This window comes from Rhinolophus sinicus, chromosome 18 (assembly GCF_057876585.1).
Source record: "Rhinolophus sinicus isolate RSI-liver-muscle chromosome 18, RSI-T2T, whole genome shotgun sequence".
Lineage (NCBI taxonomy): Eukaryota > Metazoa > Chordata > Mammalia > Chiroptera > Rhinolophidae > Rhinolophus > Rhinolophus sinicus.
In genome coordinates, this window is record NC_142518.1 from 102,386,242 (window position 1) to 102,407,329 (window position 21,088).

The 21,088-nt window shown below is 40.2% G+C and overlaps 2 protein-coding genes across 3 annotated transcripts in view; both read left to right on the forward strand.

Moving 5' to 3' along the window:
- Positions 1-21,088, forward strand: part of LOC141569587 (endogenous retrovirus group K member 5 Gag polyprotein-like) — a 579,116-nt gene that overhangs the window by 148,966 nt on the left and 409,062 nt on the right. The gene's annotated exons all lie outside the window — the stretch shown is intronic.
- LOC148754686 (uncharacterized) lies at positions 17,191-17,814 on the forward strand. Its single transcript, XM_088794788.1, has 2 exons — positions 17,191-17,334; positions 17,526-17,814. The coding sequence occupies exons 1-2, from the start codon at positions 17,191-17,193 to the stop codon at positions 17,772-17,774; spliced, it is 393 nt and encodes a 130-aa protein (XP_088650914.1). The 3' UTR covers positions 17,775-17,814.

Consider the following 21,088-nt stretch of genomic DNA (forward strand, 5'->3'; position numbering starts at 1 on the left):
AAGTCTTTTTAATTAAAAAAAAGGAATCTAGAGTTTAAGGATGAGTCCAGAGATGACAAAGAGCCTTCCCATTAAGGCAGCATGAAAGCAAGCATTCAGCCAATGATTATTGAATGCTTGCTTGACTGATTAATTTATTCAAAACTTGTGTTGATTGTCAGTTAACTGCCAGGGACTGTGTAAAGAAGGAAGGATGAGAGAGAAAGCAGGCATAATCCCTGCTTGTTTCCTTGTGAGGCTTTCAGTCCTCAGAGAAAGAGATCCTAGGAATTTCCTTGGTGGCCATTCCTAATAATCAAAATGACCGGAGTGTTGGCAAGGCATTTAGACCCATTCATTAACTGCCCATTCCAAGAAACAAGAAAAACATCACATGGCGCATGCTCAGGCTTGTTTTGTTAATGAGCAGAGCCAAGCCTTATTTGGCCAGCTAGATTTGATAACAAAACGCCCTCATCTATCTGGCTATGGGAGTTGTTGTCTTTATTTTTTATACAAGAAAAATAATTTTCCTAAAACATGCTAATGGATTGGTGAACCAAACAAATGGCATTACAAGAGAAATGTGAGTCACCGTATGTTTCTAAGCAACACAAATAGAAAAGGTAAAATGCTGCTGATCATCTGAATATGACTCCACAACTTCCACATAGTGTCTCCCTTATACCGGAGAGGCTACTTGCAGAAATAAAATGGCCTATTATTCTGAAGGGGCAGGCTTCATTTTATTTTTATTTTATCTTATTTTATTTTTTTAACTTTCATTTATTTGTATTTTTTACTTTTTTCCAATTACAGTTGATAGTTAATATTATTTTATATTAGTTTCAGGTGTGCAGCATAGTGGCACATGGTTACACCTTGGCAAAAAAATAATGAACTTGACATATGCCATTCCCTGCATAGAGACTTGCTGCAGGACACAGCTTTTCCTGAAACAGCCTGCATTGTGTATATTGCTATTGCTTTTGTTGATGTTTTTGTTATGTTAATTTAAAACAGAATTCCAGACCCAAAGCTTAACTTGGAAGCTATATATGAAATCTAAGACTTTTATACGTAATTCCTATGCTGAATTTCTGAATAAAGTTCTAAAGGTATAAAAATATGTTTTGTTTTTTAAAAAAGATTTTATTGGGGAAGGGGAACAGGACTTTATTGGGGAACAGTGTGTACTTCCAGGACGTTTTTCCAAGTCAAGTTGTTGTCCTTTCAGTCTTAGTTGTGGAGGGCGCAGCTCAGCTCCAGGTCCAGTTGCCATTGCTAGTTGCGGGGGGCGCTGCCCACCATCCCTTGCGGGAGTTGAGGAATAGAACTGGCAACCTTGTGGTTGAGAGCTCACTGGCCCTTGTGGGAATCAAACCGGCAGCCTTCAGAGTTAGGAGCATGGAGCTCTAACCGCCTGAGCCACCGGGCCGGCCCAGAAGGTGTTTTTTTTCCTATTGTAGTATAATTTCAGCTTGATTACAAAAGTACATATGGTTATCTTTAAATTGAGTGAATGTGTTTCTGGTTTATAGAATGAAATCTTCAGGTTTCACAGATTTGGAAAAAAGTCACACATCTGGATGGATGATATATAGTTGTGACAAAATTGCTCTTCTCTTCAATCCCTGAAGCGAAGAACATGATTTGTTCCAGCAGGGGGTTTGTGGAAGTTTTGTCTTCCTTTCTTTATATTAAAAGCAACAGTGTATTGATTTCCAAGCACATCTTGACATATTCTTTAACATCTTGTTTTATCTTTTCCTTTAGTTATTTAACGTCACTGATTTTGAGTAAACTTGGGGGGGAAAAAACCCTAGGGAGTGGAAGACTTGACAATGGCACAATCTTGAGTTAGCTAGTAATAGTTTCCATTTCTAATGTCAGTAGCCGTATTCATTGAATCACATTTATTTCATTGACTTTTCAATGAATTCTTTTCTTGCCAGTAGCCAACATAAAAGGAAAGATGCACAAATGGCTGATTCAAATGAGGAATACCTACTAACTCAACCAGTATCAATGACTTGTATCTGTCGACAAGTTATTCTTAGAGGACAATGAGAATAAGAATGTAGTCTTTTGGAATAATTCACATTTTGGCAGCTGACAACATTCAAACACTGAACCATTATTGGAAGAACTTCCAGAAAAAGTTTGGCATTTAAAATAAACATTTTTAGCATATAAAAATTGAAAAGCTCTTTTGGGGGATTAGAACATGCAGGAAATTGACTTGAGAAAGGGTGATCTCATTTTTTGCTGAGAAGTCTTATGTTCCAGTCACTGTGCTGGCCTTAGCACAAACCTTACTTTATTTACTCCTAACAATATTTATATGAGGCAGGCTCTGTTATTACCTCCATCTTAGAGACAAGGAAACTGAGAAGTTCATATGCTCAAGGTCATATGTGAGTGATGGTAGAACCATGGTTGTCTGCTTCCAAAGATCATTCTCTCAATCATTGGGATTTATTGGTCCCGTTTAATTCCCTCCTGGTAATTTAATCATTTGCCATGGATTGATTTTGAACCAGACAAACTAAATTTGTCAGGGGAGTATAGCAAATGATGATAGAATAATAGTAATAGCTACCACTTAATGAGCATTTACTGTGTTCCATGTAATGGGCTGCACTTTTTTTTCTGCCTACCTCACAGGCTTTTTAAAAACAACTTAGAGACATAATTTGCAGTTCACTCATTTGAAGTGTAGAATTCAGTGTATTTTAGAATATTCACAGATATGTGCAACTATCCCCACAGTTTGTTTTAGAAGATTTTCAACATCCCAAAAGAAACCCTGTACTCTTTAGCTATCATTACCGTGTGCCCACAACTTCTGCCGTCAGCCAGAAGCAACTATTAATCTATGTTGTCTCTAGATTTCCCTGTTCTGAGCATTTCATATAAATAGGATCATATATGTATCAAAGTTCATCTGTGTATCACAACTTTATTACTTTTGATGACTGAATAATATTCTATTGTATGGATATGCCACCGTTTGTTTATCCATTCATCAGTTAATGATCATCTGGGTTCTTCCCACCTTTGGGTATTAAGAATATTGCTGCTATGAACAAATTTTTCATGTACAAGTTTTTGTGGGACATCTGTTTTCATCAATCTTGGGAATGTACCTAGGATTAGAATTACTGGGTCACATGGTAACTCTGTTTCACTTTTTCAGAAATTGCCAAACATTCCCAAAGCAGCTATACCATTTTATATTCCTAATAGCAGTGTATGAGTGTTCTGATTTTCCTACATCCTCAGCAGCACTTATGATTATCTGACTTTTAGATCATAGCCGTCCTACTGGCTATGAAGTGGTGTCCCTTTGTGGTTTTGATTTGCATTTCCCTGATGACTAATGATGTCAAACATCTTTAATGTGCTTGTTGGCCATTTGTGTATCTTCCTTGGAGAAATGTCTATTGAAATCCTTTGCCTATTTTTAATTGGGTTATTTATCTTTTTATAACTGATTTTTAAGAGTTAATATAGTCTAGATACAAATCCCTTATCAGATATATAATTTGAAAATATTTTCTCCCATTCTGTGAGTTATTGTGCTGTATTCTTTACATGAATTATTTGATCTTTACAACATCCATAGGAGATATTACCCCCCGCCCTTTATATAAAAAGCAGAAAACTGGCTCAGAGTGGTTAAGTACCTAGCCTAACTCACAATGCTAATATGGGATGATTCTAGGATTTGAGCTCTGATCTCTTTTGGAAATTTGATTAAAGCTCTCCGTCCTCGTGCCGTGATGCTCATATACACTGTATGTATTTGGTGAGAGAAATTGAATCTTAGGATTGTGTTGCGCTGTCTGTGCTTTACTCCTAGACATTGTGCTGGATAAACACTGAAAAGAAAAACGCTTTGGCAATAGTCCTCAAATTGATTCTCAGGAGACAGTACTGATTCCCAGCAGGAAGGTGTAGCCACAAAACTCCTGAGGCAGGTTGAATTGATGTTCTGAGTCTGGATTTATAAGCATGGGGAATTGTTCTGTTAAAAGACAATGACAAAAAGAAACCTTTTAATGGGAGCCAGATGCAGCCATGACTTTGATTAAACGTTTGCTGGTAACCATACTTAGGTGGGAACATCTGCCCACTGATGAGCTCCCTGGAGTTTTAGCAGGTGGATTTATGTGGGAAATACAACACCAAGTACTTCCTGAGGAGAGATGTTACGAAAAAATATAAGTCCCCTTTCCTTTCTTCCATTTACTTCCACCTGCCATTTAAAAGGCCTAAGTCAATGCATTTCTGTATTGGGATAATGATGCCACTTCCCTTGGACCTCTCTAGCTTTGGCTTTGCAGGTGCCCAGTAGGTGTTGGTACCTGCATGTGGGCCACATGTGTGCAGGCATCTTGAGTGGTCCAAAAATAGTGCCAGTTCCATATGCCTATAATAGCAACCTGCTGGCATTAGAATCCATCGTTGATGTTTTTCATACACACCCACACTCCTGAGCCCACACACTCCTCTCCACTCAAATTTACCCCCTTAGCTGTCCTTATTAGTCTACCTTTGGAACACTGGATCATCATGCAGGATGCATGATATTTAGAGGAAGTATGTTTCTGTTAGTGTTTCTGGATGCTTCTGGGTTCTAGGTCAATCTTATTTAGGCACTATTACATTGCACTATTAACCACCACTCGGAAGGGCTTTACTCATTTCCCAGGCTGCCAAACAATCACAGAATTTATCTTGTCTCATCACTTGTACTTCAGTCACTACCCTGCATATTATTCATCACCTAGACCCTTATCCCTGTATTGTTCTACACATAACACAATTGGTCCCAACTGTTCCATCATAAGCCCTTCTTTTCTGCCCCTTGTAACTCATAGTCTATCATTAAACTTTCCAGTAGCTTCAACTCCTTCTCTCAGTGTTTCCTTTATTTCTGTTTTTTAAGAGGAATATGGCTATGCCTTGAGGAAATCACTTCTCCTGCCATCATCTTAACACGTTGCGTACGGCGGGGTTTAAATCCCTCATGAAGATTCTCGTGATCCGTACATGTTAAGTGAATATTAGTTTTCCTCATATACCTCAGAGAGTAGAGTTAGAGGGAGTGGCTGCTTTGCTCCTCATTGTCACGTCCAAATCATTTCTGCTCCTTTCTCCTTCAAAATCTGGACCTCATTTGTAATTCATGCTGTCAGACAATATCACGTGCTATCCCTCCTTATGTCTTTCCCTTCATTCATTCGACACTTTCAAATTCTGAGTTACTTTCTTACTCTCCACTTTTATTGCTGCCACCACTTTGGCAACTTCAACATCTGTCATCCCTGTGGATGTTGATCCAGCATTTCTGGTTTTGCAAATCTTTCATGCCCTCATCTCCAGTGATTATTTTTCTCCCATCATACTTCAGCCACTCACTTTAATGTTCGTGCTCTAGACATTGCTAACCCACCCCCCAAATTGTACCAACTCTGAAATCTTGATGTTAAAATATGCATCTCTTGGGCTACAACTGATTATTCTTCCTGCCAAAGTACCTCCCTCACATGCATGTGTCCCCCACACACACACACACACCAACTCCAACAATTCAGTTTTGAACGCCAATCTATGAACCTTGCTGCATTGCACTATTAACCACCCTTGTCATTCCTCATTTCTTCATTCCTTAGCAATTTAGTGTTCAGGGTCCATCGTTATTATCACTTGTATAAACTTTCATCTCCCTGCTCCCTTTCCCACCGTTGTACTTTCTTGGCATAACCACAACCCTTGTTAAATCTCGCGATCTACCTACTTTGTGCCTGTACACAGTGATGAATGTGGCTGTAGAAATTTACAAGACTGAGCTGATTGATCTCCCCTTAAATTCTTGACCACCTATCTCAAATCAGCCATCTTTTCATATTATGCACCCATTTCCGTTATTCAGATTTAGTATTCCCTACTTTATCCTCTCCTCAATTCCTTGAAACCCCACCCTCACTTCTGTCATTTTATGACATCGCCTCATTCCTTTACTGGAAAAAAAAAAAGAATCAAGGGAAAGAGTGTCCTTGTATGTTCCTCAGCAAATCATATCACCTGCATTTGTAACTATGCCATAATCATTTCCTTCTGTACAATGTATAAACATTAACTGTTTATGTAAGGCTAACCCTTCCACTTTTACTATGGATCCCATGTACTAGTATTCTGAATACCCTTCTTGCTATCTCAACATTTCTTCTTCTACAATTATCCCCTTGATCTTTTATATCATCAATTCATAGAATCATTCATATCAGCATACAGATATTCTCTGGAATCTACGCTTTTAGAAATTCACTCTTGATACGAAATCCCCCTCTAGCTATAGTCCCATATTTCTTCCCTCCTTAGCACCACACCTCTCCAAAGAAAATGTCGATCTACCCCCCACTTCCTCATATTATATTATATCCTTAATACACATCATTCAGGTTTATATTAAATCTTTTCTACTCTTAATCTTCTTTTTCTTTTTTTTTTAATTAAATTTATTGGGGTGACAATTGTTAGTAAAATTACATAGATTTCAGGTGTACAATTCTGTATTACATCATCTATAAATCCCATTGTGTGTTCATCACCCAGAGTCAGTTCTCCTTCCATCACCATATATTCGATCTCCCTTACCCTCATCTCCCACCCCACCCCCCTTACCCTCTGGTAACCACTAAACTATTGTCTGTGTCTATGAGTTTCTGTTTCTCATTTGTTTGTCTTGTTCTTTTGTTGTTTTTGGTTTATACACCACATATCAGTGAAATCACACGGTTCTCTGCTTTTTCTGTCTGACTTGTTTCGCTCAGCATTACTCTCTCAAGATCCATCCATGTTGTCACAAATGTTCCTATATCATCTTTTCTTACTGCCGAATAGTATTCCATTGTGTATATATACCACAACTTCTTTATCCATTCATCTATCGAAGGACATTTTGGTTGTTTCCATGTCTTGGCCACTGTAAACAAAGCTGCAATGAACATTGGAGCACACGTGTCTTTATCTCTAAATGTTTTCAGATTTTTTGGGTAGATACCCAGGAGAAGGATTGCTGGGTCATATGGCAATTCTATTCGTAATTTTTTGAGGAACCTCCACACTGCCTTCCATAATGGCTGCACCAGTCTGCATTCCCACCAACAGTGTATGAGGGTTCCTTTTTCTCCACAGTCTCTCCAACACTTGTTACTATTTGTCTTGTTGATGATAGCCATTCTGACTGGGGTGAGGTGATATCTCATTGTGGTTTTGATTTGCATTTCTCTGATGATTAGTGATGTTGAGCATTTTTTCATATGTCTATTTGCCATTTGTACGTCCTCTTTGGAGAAATGTCTCTTCAAGTCCTCTGCCCATTTTTCAATTGGGTTGTTTGTTTTTTTGTTGTTGAGTTGCATGAGTTCCTTGTATATTCTGGATACTAGCCCCTTATCGGAGGCACTGTTTGCAAAAATCTTCTCCCATTCAGTTGGTGGCCTCTTTATTTTGTCAATGGTTTCTTTTGCTGTGCAGAAGCTTTTAAGTTTCATATAGTCCCATTTGTTTATTTTAGCTTTTACTTCCATTGCCTTTGGAGTCAAGTTCATAAAATGCTCTTTGAACCCAAGGTCCATAAGTTTAGTACCCATGTTTTCTTCTATGCAGTTTATTGTGTCAGCTCTTATGCTTAAGTCTTTGATCCATTTTGAATTAACTTTGGTACATGGTGACAAATAGCAGTCCAGTTTCATTCTTTTGCACGTGGCTATCCAATTCTCCCAGCACCATTTATTGAAGAGGCTGTCTTTGCTCCATTGTATGTTTTTAGCTTCTTTGTCAAAAATTATCTGTCCATATTTATGTGGTTTTATTTCTGGGTTCTCAATTCTATTCCATTGGTCTATGTGTCTGTTTTTCTGCCAATACCATGCTGTTTTGATTATTGTAGCCCTGTAGTACAAGCCAAAGTCAGGAAGTGTGATACCTCCATTATTGTTCTTTTTCCTTAAGATTGCTTTGGCTATTCGGGGTCTTTTGTGGTTCCAAACAAATCTGATGATTTTTTGTTCTATTTCTTTAAAATATGCCATTGGGATTTTGATGGGGATTGCATTGAATCTGTATATTGCTTTGGGTAATATGGCCATTTTAACTATGTTGATTCTTCCAATCCATGAGCACGGAATGTCTTTCCATTTCTTTGTGTCTTCTTCAATTTCTTTCAAAAATGTCTTATAGTTTTCAGCATATAGATCTTTCACATCCTTGGTTAAGTTTATTCCTAGGTATTTTATTCTTTTTGCTGCAATTGCAAAAGGAATTGTTTTTTGTATTTCTTTTTCTGAGATTTCATTGTTAGTATATAGGAAGGCAATGGACTTTTGTGCGTTGATTTTGTAGCCGGCAACTTTACTGTATTCGTTGATTGTTTCTAATAGCTTTTTGGTGGAGTCTTTAGGGTTTTCTATATATAGCATCATGTCATCTGCAAAGAGTGATAATTTAACTTCTTCATTCCCAATTTGGATGCCTTTTATTTCTTTCTCTTGCCTGATTGCTCTGGCAAGGACTTCCAACACTATGTTGAAAAGCAGAGGTGATAGGGGACATCCCTGTCGTGTTCCTGAACGTAGAGCAAAGGGCTTCAGTTTTTCTCCATTAATTGTGAGATTAGCCGAGGGCTTGTCATATATGGCCTTTATTATGTTAAGGTATTTTCCTTCTATACCCATTTTATTAAGTGTTTTAATCATAAATGGATGTTGTATCTTGTCAAATGCTTTTTTCTGCATCAATTGATATAATCATATGATTTTTGTCCTTTATTTTGTTTATGTGATGTATCACATTGATGGATTTGCGTATGTTTACCATCCTTGTGCCCCGGGGATGAACCCCACTTGGTCGTGATGAATAATCTTTTTAATGCATTGTTGTATTCGATTTGCTAGAATTTTATTTAGGATTTTTGCATCGGTATTCATCAGAGATATTAGTCTGTAGTTTTCTTTTTTTGTGCTGTCCTTACCAGGTTTTGGTATCAGGGTAAAGTTGGCCTCATAGAATGAGTTAGGGAGTACTGTCTCTTCTTCAGTTTTTTGGAAGAGTTTGTGCAAGATTGGTATTAGATCCTCTTTGAAGGTTTGGTAGAATTCACTAGTGAAGCCATCTGGTCCTGGACTTTTGCTTTTGGGAAGGTTTTGGATGACTGATTCAATTTCGTTACTGGTGATCGGTCTGTTTAGATTTTCCAGTTCTTCATGGTTCAGCCTTGGAAGGCTATATGTTTCTAAGAACTTGTCCATTTCTTCTAGGTTGTTGAATTTGGTGGCATATAGTCCTTCATAGTATTCTTGGATGATCCTTTGTATTTCTGTGGTGTCCGTGATAACTTCCCCTTTTACGTTTCTGATTTTGTTAATCAGTGTCTTCTCTCTTTTTATCTTAGTAAGTCTAGCCAAGGGTTTGTCAATTTTGTTAATCTTTTCAAAGAACCAGCTCTTTGTCACATTAATTTTTTCTATTGTCCTTTTGTTCTCTATTTCATTTAGTCCTGCTCTAATTTTTGTTATTTCCTTTCTTCTGCTGACCTTGGGTTTTACTTGTTCTTCTTTTTCTAGTTCTTTAAGGTGTAACATGAGGTTATTTATTTGGGAGTTTTCTTGTTTCTTGAGATAGGCCTGTAATGAGATAAATTTCCCTCTTAAAACTGCTTTCACTGCATCCCAAAAATTTTGGTAGGATGTATTTTCATTGTCATTTGTTTCTATGTATCTTTTGATCTCTCCTCTAACTTCTTCTTTGACCCAGTCCTTCTTTAAAAGTATGTTGTTTAATCTCCATGTATTTGTGTTTTTTCCCGCTTTCTTTTTACAGTTGATATCCAATTTCAAAGCCTTGTGATCAGAGAATATGCATGGTATGATTTCAATCTTCTTAAATTTGTTGAGACTGATTTTATGTCCCAATATATGGTCTATCCTTGAGAATGTTCCATGTACACTAGAAAAGAATGTGTAGTCTGATGTTTTAGGATGAAGTGCTATATAAATGTCAATTATGTCCATTTCATCTAATGTGTCATTTAGGGCTACTATTTCGTTATTTATTTTCTGTTTGGATGATCTATCCATAGCTGTCAATGGTGTATTTAAGTCCCCTAGTATAATTGTGTTTTGGTCAATTTCTCCCTTTAGTTCTGTTAGTAGTTGCTTGGTATATTTCGGTGCTCCCTGATTGGGGGCATAAATATTGATAACTGTTATGTCTTCTTGTTGTACAGTGCCCTTCACCATTACGAAATGTCCATCTTTGTCTCTTGTTATCTTTTTCACCTTGAAGTCTGTTTCATCTGATATCATTATGGCTACACCTGATTTTCTCTGGGTACCATTTGCTTGGAGTGTCAATTTCCACCCTTTCACTTTGAGTCTATGCCTGTCCTTGTAGCTGAGATGTGTCTCTTGGAGACAGCATATGGTTGGGTTTAGTTTTTTGATCAAATCTGCTACTCTGTGCCTTTTTATTGGTGAGTTCAGTCCATTTACATTTAGGGAGATTATTGATATGTGAGGATTTCCTGTCATTCTATCTTTAGTTTTCTGGTAAGGCTGTGTCTCCATTGTTTCTTTGCCTTTTTGTTGTTGTCTATTATTTCTGTGTGGTGGTGTTCTATGATGTTTACCTCTGTTTCTTCTTTTATTTCAGTATATATTTCAGTTCTGGATTTTTTTTGAGTGGTTACCCTTAAGTTTATGTAAACAAAAAATGTAGATACTTAGAGTATTCCATTTTCTTCAGCACGCTTACTTTCTCCATTGCCATATTCCAGTTCAGGCCTTTACTCTACCCCTTTTTATGGTTTGGTTGCCACAAATGGTACCTGTTGATGGTGGTCGGATAGCCTCCTTTAGTGTTTCTTGTAGTGCAAGTCGTGTATTAGAAAATTCCCTCAGCTTCTGTATGTCTGGAAAGGTCTTTATTCCTCCATCATATCTAAAGGATATCTTTGCTGGATATATTATTCTTGGCTCATGATTTCTCTCTTTCAATAGTTTGAATATTTGGTTCCCCTCCCTCCTGGCTTATAGAGTTTCTGCTGAAAAATCTGATGATAATCTAATGGGCTTTCCTTTGTAGGTTACCGTCTTCTTTTCCCTGGCTGCCTTCAGGATTCTTTCTTTGTCGTTGATTTTAGACAGCTTCAATACAATGTGCCTTGGAGAAGGCCTGTCAGGATTTAGGTAATTAGGTGTTCTATTTGCTTCTTGGATTCGAAGATCCGGTTCTGTCTACAAGTTTGGGAAGTTCTCATCGACAATTTGTTTGAATATATTCTCTATTCCCTTCTCCCTTTCTTTTCCTTCTGGTATGCCCATTATTCTTATATTGCTCTTTCTGATGGAGTCAGAAAGTTCTTGTAGAGTTCTTTCATTTCTTTTAAGTCTCTTTCTTCTTCCATCTGTGTAATTTCCAGGTTTCTATCTTCAATGTCACTGATTCTTTCATCCATCTGGTCAACTCTACTACCTAAGCTGGTTATTTCATTCTTAATTTCTTCTATTGCGTTCTTAATCTCTAGAAATTCTATTTGGTTCTTTTTAAAGATTTCAATCTCTTTCGTAAAATGCTCATGCTGTTCTTTGATTGATTTTCTGAGTTCCTTTAACTGCCTATCTGTGTTTTCTTATATCTCGTTGAGTTTTTTCAGAACTGCAATCTTGAATTCTCTGTCATTTAAGTCACATATTTCTGTATCTTTAAGTGCCTTCTCTGGAGATTTTTCACTTTCTTTCTGAGCTGTCTTGTTGCCTTGGTTATTCATGGCGATTGCTGGTTTACTATTTCTCTTCCTAGACATCTACAGGAGTGACTTCTGCAACAGGTTGATAGAAAGCGGTCTTTCTTTTGTTTGCCAGTACTTGTTGGAAGAATGTTTTATTATTTCTCCAACTGCAACTTACTTTTCTTCTCCCACACGGTAGTGCTATGTTTTCTCTGCACTATTCCAACTTCTCACACAATGGGGGGATTCCCTGGGAGACGGGCTTCTCCTCTGTTAATAGTTCATCTAGGTCACAGGGCGCAGTGTCCCGGTGGGTATGCGGAGAGCTTTTGATGTTCCGAAGCTCTTCCAGCTCCTGATTCAGAGCCCGTATGTTTCAGCAGTTCTGTTTACTCCTGCAGGGATCCGCCCAGATAGGTGGGGTCAGGGGCGGGGTGAGTTGTGAGAGGTGGCCCAGAGCAATGGTGGCGACCACCACCACAGCCGGTCCTGCTTCCACAGCTCTCTCCCCTTTGCTGGAACTAGTTGGGCTGTGAATTTGTGTTTGCGGTCCACAGTTCTCAAAACAGCACATTTTCTGTTGTTTTGATCTAACACTGCTACTGTTTCGCTTCTAGCACCGGGTAGGTGGGGGCGGGGCGAGCTCTGGGAGGGGAGGGAGGGGGCGGCTAGTCTCAGTGCCTAAGGCTTCCGTTCTCTGCTCGGCAGTGCGGGCTTAAACCACCGTTTTCAGCCTTTTTCCCCCAGTCTTTTCTCCGAGGTCTCTGCCGTGAGCATTGGGTTCAGCCGTGTTATATGCTGTCCCCTCAGCCCTCTGGGCCATAAGCGGAGCCCTAGCAGTCCGAGTTCTTCCCTCTCCCGCAGCTGCGGTGGTTCCGGGAAGCAGCGAGCTCGGCGCACCGAGCTAGGTCTGCATCCTGCGCCCGCGCGGCTCCGTCTCTGCGCACTTCTCCCTTTCCTCCTCCCTCCACTCGCGCGAATCTCCCACCTGTAGGTGATTTCAGTCGGTAGTGGGCCTCTTCGTCTTGCCTGTCTGCTGTGCAGGGAGTCCTTTGTGGAGTTTTTATTGTTCGATTCTTTGTAAATTCCAGGGGAGCTTTACAGAGGCTCACCTCACACCGCCATTTTTCCGGAAGTCCTAATCTTCTTTTTCTTAAAGTTACCAACGACCTCCATACTACCAATTTCAATAATCATCTGTCTGTCTCCCTCTTATCTATGAAGAGTATTTAATAAAATTGACCATTTTCTCCATTGAAACATTATCTGCCCATTGCTTTTCTGATGCTTCATTCACCTGTTTATTCCTCTGTTTTTAGTTTTTTTTGGTTATGTACCTAGGAATGGAATTGCTAGTAGTACAGGAAGTCTATGTTTAACTTGTTAAGGAGCTGCCAAACTGTTTTCCAGAGCTTCCATCATTTTATGTTCCCACTGGAAGTGTATGAGGATTTCAGTTTATCCATGTCCTTGCCAATACTTGTAATTTATTTTTTTTTTTTTTAGTTATAGCCTTCCAAGTGGGTTTGAAGTAGTATCTCATCATGGTTTTGATTTGCATTTCCCTAATGACTAATGATGTAAAGAATATTTTCATGTGTTTGTTGGCAATGTCTTCATTGGTGAAATGTCTATTCACGTCCTTTGCCTAATTTTTAATTGGGTCATTTGTATTTTGGTTGTTGAGTTGTAAGAGTTCTTTCTGTATTCTGGATACTAGGCCTTTATCAAATATGTGATTTGCAAATATCTTCTTTCTTTCTTTGGGGTGACTTTTCACTTTCTTGATGTTATTTTTGCAGAAGAAATCATTTTTAAAAATTTGATATAGTCCAATTTACTCTTTCTTTGTTGCTTGTGCTTTTGCTATTGAATCTAAGAAACCATTGCTTAACCAAGTTCTATATGTTTCTGATCCCCATAATTGACCTAAAGAACTCAAACCAACTCATTCAAAAGATATATTTGTGACAACTTACTGTGTGCCAAGCCCTACTCTAAATATTGGGGGTAGTGATGAACAGGATAGTGAAGACAGAGATTGCTAGCTGATCTCCAACATTGAAGTTCTCCTCCTCTGGATAGATTACATTTCTCCTTTTCTGTTGCATTTAGGTGTGGCTATGGGCGTTTTTGCCAGTGAAATGTGAGCAGGAGTAATGCATGCCCCTTTTGAGCAGAGCCCATATATATTTCCGTGTGCCCTCCCTCATATCCTTTTCTTCTTCTATAATTGGAATGGAGAAGGCCACAGGAGTCACAGTAGAATTAGAAAAAAGTTCTGTTTTGCCACTTAATAGGGTTGTGATGAAGATTAGATAGGGACCTGGATATTTAGTATAATTCCTACATAGAGTTAGTAGTCAATAAATGTTAGTTTCTATTATTATTATTACCATTATTATTATTATCATTATTATTATTATTACAGTCTTTGGATGCTACAGGAATCACCTGGGATAGGAAAAATATAAGTAACCCCACATAATTCCGATAGTGCAATTAGGTCTACTCTCCTGTAGACAGTGTCAGACTTTTGATGCTAGCTGTCTTTGCTCTTTCTACACAGTTTCTCTGTTGATGAACCAAGATAATTCTAAGCCACTTTAATAATATTTAAAGGACCATAATTTCTGAAATGCTTATCCAGTAAAAAGCAGCTGCAAGTAAAAAACTATACGAGAAGCTTGGTTATAAGGGTTACGAGAATTCTAAATTGTGTTAGCATATCTTGCATTGACACAACACTATTCTATAAAAGAGCCCCCCCACTATCTCTTCCCCTACTTCTCTATGTCTGATAAAAAAGCTCAGGTATGGTTTTCTGTGGGGTCAGTAGGACGTTTAGACCATGCAAACCCTGACCTGTATGTGGGAACTCTCACTCCAGCTGCATCCTCTTACTGCCATATAAGCCAAGCCAGTCTCCTTCCTCTGCTCTCTCTCAAGCCATCCTTGAAGCTGCTTGAGAGTCTATCCTGCTTGCCCTGGAAAGCCTCATTATGTAAGGAATAACCTTTTTCATACTTTCTTGTTGTATGTGGCATCAGTCTTGACATCAAACCACAGTTTGGGTGAAGGATCTAGTCCTGTCTGTGGCATGATCACAATGGTTGGCCCCGTGAGCAGGACATCAAGGTACTGTCCACTACCACCAGGGGTCTTTCTTTTGCCTTGGCTTCCTAACTGGCTCTGCTCCATGTCGGTAAGCGTGCACTTTGAGCTACTGCCCGCTGGCTAGCTTGTGTTTTCAACTGTTCTTCTTTGTGCTGCATTTGTGAGTCTTACTGAGCATCTGCTAAAGATTTGATCCACATGAGTCAGTTTAGCAAATTGGCATCTAATAACAGGGTGACGGGATTGGAGCCCTCCTTAAAGCAGTCCTTGATCACGTGTCTCAACCTGGACCTATTTATCAGACTCAGATTGAATCACGTGTCTCAATTCCAAAATAAGATGTGACTGACATTAAGCCCAAGGGAATGATGCTTACCTTTTGAACATCTGTTGTGTCTTGACCAGTTGTTGGTCCCCTTTCTATACGGAGCTCAAGAGAAAGACTGCGTCTGTTCAATACACAGGTCCACTGGGTGGTCACTCATGGGGAGGAATAGCAGTTACTATGTGGGAGGCTGAAGTCACACACCTAAAAGCAGAAGACTCACTAGGACTTTACAAAATGCTTCTGCTGCTGCTACCTATGCCTCTCCCTCTCTCTCTCTCTCTCTCTTTCTCTCTCTCTCTCTCTCTCTCTCTCTCTCTCTCTCTCTCTCTCTCTCTCTCTCGCACACACTCGCACATGCACACAGATGTGCTCACGCACAGACAATCTTGATCCTCAGGGTCCTAGAGAGCAACATCCATGGTACCCCTGTGACAAACGCAAGGGATTAATTCAACCACTGCCATGGGGAGGTGCATAACCCTGATGGTATTGACTTGGTTTGAAGTTCTCTGGAAGAAAAAACTTATAAGCTGCGTACAGAAGAAACTCACTGAAGTATGTCTAGTAAACACACACACACACACACACACACACACACACCATGGGAAAGTTGCCTGGTAGAGCCAAATGTTGAAGGGAAGTGTGATAATTCATATCTTTACTGAAACTTAAATATGGGTAGTTAGCGCCATGGGATTATAGGGAAGACATCCAAAATACTAGGGAATGTGCTGCATTATTCACAACAGCCAAGATAAATAATGTAAGTGTTCATCAATGAATGAATGGATAAAGATGTTTTACACACACACACACACACACACACACACACACACAGGAATATTATTTGGCCATGATAAGGAAGGAATCCCTGCCTTTTGCAACAACATGGTTGGGGCTTGAGGATATTAAGCTAAGTGACATAAGCCAAATGGAAACGGACAGATACTGCATGGTATCACTTACCTGTAGAATCTGAAAAAAAAAAAAGAAGGAAAAAAAAAAGTCAAACTCATTGAAACAGAAAGTAGAAAAATGTTTGCCAGGGTCTGAGGAGTGGGAAACATAGGAAGAGGTTGGTAAAAGGGTACAAACTTTCAGCTATAACATCAATAACATCTGAGGATTTAATGTAAAAAAAGCAAGACAAACAAACAAACAAAAAACCCCAAAAACCAATGCCTCCCCCAAACTGTCACGGTCCTCTAAAACAAGAAGTCTAAAAAGCTGTCACAGCCAAGAGGAGCCTAATGAGACATGACATGATGACTAAATTCGATGTGGTGTCCTGCATGGGATCCTGGAACAGAAAAAGGACTTTAAGTAAAAACTAAGGAAATCTCAGTAAAGTATGGACTTCTGGTAATGATACTGTTTCAGTTTTGGTTCACTAAGTGTAACAAATATACCATACTAATGTACGATGCTAATAATGATGGAAATTGGGTGTGAGTTATATAGGTATTCACAATTTTTCTGTCAATCTAAACCTGTTCTAAAATAAAACATTCATTAAAACAACACCCCCCCCCACCAAAATACTAGGTAAGGATGAGCGCTGGGAGACAATAGAATGAACCACTGAATGGGGGTGGCTATGGGGAATGGCTTAGAGCAAGCACCTTCTCCCTGCTTTGTTCAGCACAAGACCTGAACCAGAGGAGGAAGAGTGAGAGGTCAATTTGAGAAAGTTCTTAGCGGGTGTTGAGGAAGTTCTCCCTTTCTCTAACTGGAGCATCTAGACTCCTTTGCACCTTCCCTCCCTCTCCTACCCCCCTACTCCCTCCTTCCGCCCACCCACGGATTGTCAAGGGTGGTGCTTTGTGACGTCAAGCCACCCTAGGGCTACTATTGGCTGGAAGGATTTCTGCTGGCCAATCAGAGCTGAAGGGTGTGGCTCCTCATTGTTCTGGGAGGGTATTTATAGAGCGGCCAGGAGCCCTGAGTAGGCCAGTGTTGCTACAACATGGCACAGGTTACTGAGGAAGGGCAGGACCCTACTTCCGCCATGGAAACGCAACCGGAAGCCCCAGACTTGAAACAACAAACTCCAAATACTACAGGGAAGAAGATAACCCCTGGTGAACTCAAGGACCAAGAAAGCGAGAAGGTCAGAGTACCCTACTCGTGCCTCCTCCTCTTTTTCATTGACCCCCCAGCCCAAGACCCTTAACCCTGCCCTTGCCTGGCACAAACCCCTCCTCAATCCTCTCTCTTTCTCCTACAGTCCCCCTTCCCACCTGCTTCTTGTTCTCTTCCCCCAAACCAATGTCTTTCTGTGCTTGCCTGTTTCCCTACCAGATACGGAGGATGCTCGCGCAGGTAAAATCAGTCCTTCGGAAGAGTGCGGCCAAGCGTAGGGGAGGGAAAAAGCCGCAGATACTCATCTTTTGCCACAGACAACATGAAAAAAAGAATGAAGAGAAGCCAAAGGAGGATGAAGAAAACCTGGAGGATCCTCCCGGTACAAGTGATTCCGCAGGCCTACCAAGCGCCGAAGACACTGCCGTGTCTACTGCTTCTCCAGAGAAAGAGCTGGAGAAAGAATGATCTGTGTGCACAGATCCAAGCTTAATATCAGTCGCCATGTGTTGAGACCAAATAAAACAATACCGTGTTAATGATTAACACACAGGTGTCAAAAGATGTGTTTGTATCTCTGGAGGGGAGGGAGGGAAGGAAGGGGCACAGTGCTGAGAAGGGGGAGAAGTAGAATCCTGCAAGTTTGGGGCCCAGACCAGACTTTCCATAGTTAGCCAGACACTGAGAATAAGGCCTAGGTGAGGACTGAAGGTGAATTTCCTCAGCACTTTATTGGTGCTTCTGCATGTGTGCGGGGACGAGGGATATAGGGACAGAGTGATGTGTGGGGGGAGGGGTGGCAGTGTGTAATGAATCCGATTCCATTTTTGATGTTTGACTATTGACAGCTTTAAACCTCTTTCCTTCCTTGCCCCCTTCTGGCCCACATCTGGGCAAGCTGATTAAAAAAAAAAAAAAAATCAAGGAGTTACTGAGCATAAAATAGAAACAGATATGCCTAAGCTTAACCATTGGAACTATTGCCTTGCCTAAATTCCCCATAGCCAAAGAACTCATTGCCCTAAAATATCGCCTAGTGCACATGGACAATCTGACCCAGCGAGTAATAAAATGGAGTATTTTTTACATATAATCAGCTTGAAAAAATGTTACCCCACCGACCTTCTCTCTCCTTATAAAGTAAAAACACCTTCCACCCTAGTTAAAAAAATAAGGGCCCAATCTAAATGAAAATAGGGCCTCCAAAGATTGAAATCCATTACATAACACCTATGTAGAGAAGGTGTGAATATCCCCAGTGCTTCTGAATTTAACAGCCACATTTGACTTGTTCTGAAACCTGGAAAGCATGAATGGTGCCTCCTGTGAATTTTCATACCCTTCATGTCATGGCCCCAACCATTAGGGCTCCTTATCTAATATTACTGACATTCTGATGCCACCCAATAAGTAACTGGTAAATTGCAGTCATAGCAAAGTATTTGACATGTTCTCTTCAGTGCCTATTTCAATAGCCTCTCAGTTACAGTTCATCCTCATCTTTAAAGGGACATAATGCACCTTGACCTGGGTACTCAGTGGGGTACTTCTCCACTCCTGTCAATTGACATCATCTTTGCAGGCAGTATCTTAACCACATCCAGCTTTTTCCAGATGCACAGGAATGGCATTACACTGATGGCATCCTCCTCTGAGGAAATTCACATGACACACTTATTCAGGATATAAAAGCACTCACAAAGGAGCTCACAAAAAGGGGTGATCCATTACCCACAACCTCAGTTAAGGTCTTGAAAACTATTTTGTAAGCTGAGGGCTGCTCCAATCCTAAGTGTGTCAAAAAACAGGTTTTACCCTCCTTAGCACCCACATTATTAAAGGCAGCCCAGCATGTTTTGGACATTTTCAGATTATGGAGGCGACATTCCTTATACACAAATTTTATTTAGGTCCATTTGTTCTGTTACTTGCAAATAGGTCCATCTTGAATGGGACCCCTTGCAATAAAAGGCTCTAGAATCTGTCTAGCTTTCCATAGAACAGACACTCCTATTAGGGTCCGCTAGAGATTCCTTCACTGTAGAGGCTTTAGTAACCTTTTCTCAAATCGCTTGGAGTCTCTGCACCGTCCATGATAGCCATTAGTTGCCATTAGTGGCTTCTGATACAAGGAACTGCCCTCCTTGGTCCAATGCTATATGCCATTAGTGTGGCAGTTGGTGGCCACATACTAGACTTTCCTAAAAACATAGGCTCTCTCAGATCCTGAACCTGTGACCTTCCGTACGTGGCTGCCCATACATGCCTTTGATCACGGAGGCAGCACTCTGCAAGCCCAGTTAGGCCTCCTTGCTACAGGTTCGAACCCAAACTCGGTTCTCTTGCATAGCCTTCCCACAGGAGAGGGTAACTTGTCCTAATGTCAGTTCCTTGCAGATGCCACAGTGCTGGAAGAGGTCATCTCTCTCGGAACCCTTGGATACCTGTGGAGTCCCATAAGATCAACAGTGAACACCACTGACGGGATGATTTTTATCACTATCACACTTAAAGGAGCTTGCCTGAGAGCAGCTGAGAGTCAAGAGTCAGTTCAATTGGCTAAACTTTAGGCAGTCATCTTAGCGCTGGAGGTCTTGGCCAACAGGTGGCCTCGTGCCCGTTTTTACAGTTCTTTGGCCCAATGGTCTGACCATCTGGTCTAGCCAGTGAAAGCAGTTGCTTATCCAGGCTTGCCTTATTGGGGGTAAAGAACTCTGGGAATCTCTTGCCTCACAGATACCCAAAATATAAACAAAGGGGTCCCACAGTTCTCTGCACATAGTAAAGCCACAGCACGAGGTCTCACCGTGCCACTCCTTATCCTCTTTGGAGTTTCACACATCACCGATAGTGACCTACATACTCATTTCACTTCTCAGAATACATAAGGTTGGTGCAAAAGTAATTGCAGTTCAAAAGGTTAGATAAAAATAATTGCAAAAACCGCAATTACTTTTGCACCAACCTAACACAGTGCTGGGCTCTGGAACAAAATATTCAATGGAACATTCACCTCTCTAACTGCTCTCAGGTTGCCAGTGCCATACCGGCTTAGATAAACAAGTCTCAAATAAATAAACCATGGAATGTTTTAGTTATCAGTCAAACATCAGGGGTTAATTGTAATAGACTCTGACTCCATTTTTTCAGGTTAATTGAGACAAAATTGTATATATTTAAGGTACACAACTTGATGTTTTGATACATGTCTGCATTGTGGAGTAATCACAACCATCTAACTATCCATCACCTCACGTAGTTACCATTTTTCTTCCTTTTTCTTTATCTGACTCTTTTTTTATGCGTGACTCATGATGTGAATAGTAATCCTGTTCATACCCTCTTGGTGTATGTGTGTCAGCATTAGCCTTGACATTCAAGCCAACTTTGGATGGCGACGTGTACATCTCACTTCTGTGAGGTAACAACAACAAGCTCATGTACTTCACGAAAACTTACTGTATATATGGCATATGGGAAGGCACTTTAAGAAAAATACTAGTATTACAGGAAAAAACATCTCCTGAGTCCCAAGTATGTGTGAGACGTAGTTCTTTGTCCTGAGCTTACAGTGAAGAGCATAAAGTTTATGGTTCCCATCAAGTAATTTAATTTACATGGGTGAGAGTGGCTGAGTGCTGTGGGGGCTGAATAACGAGATAGTCAGTTGTGTGAAGACTTTGGAGAAGAGCAGTTTAGATAGAAAGCATAGCAAGTAGTTAAGCCATGAGGTAAGAACAAGCCCAATGCGATGAGAAACAGCAAAAGGGTGTGTGTGAGGG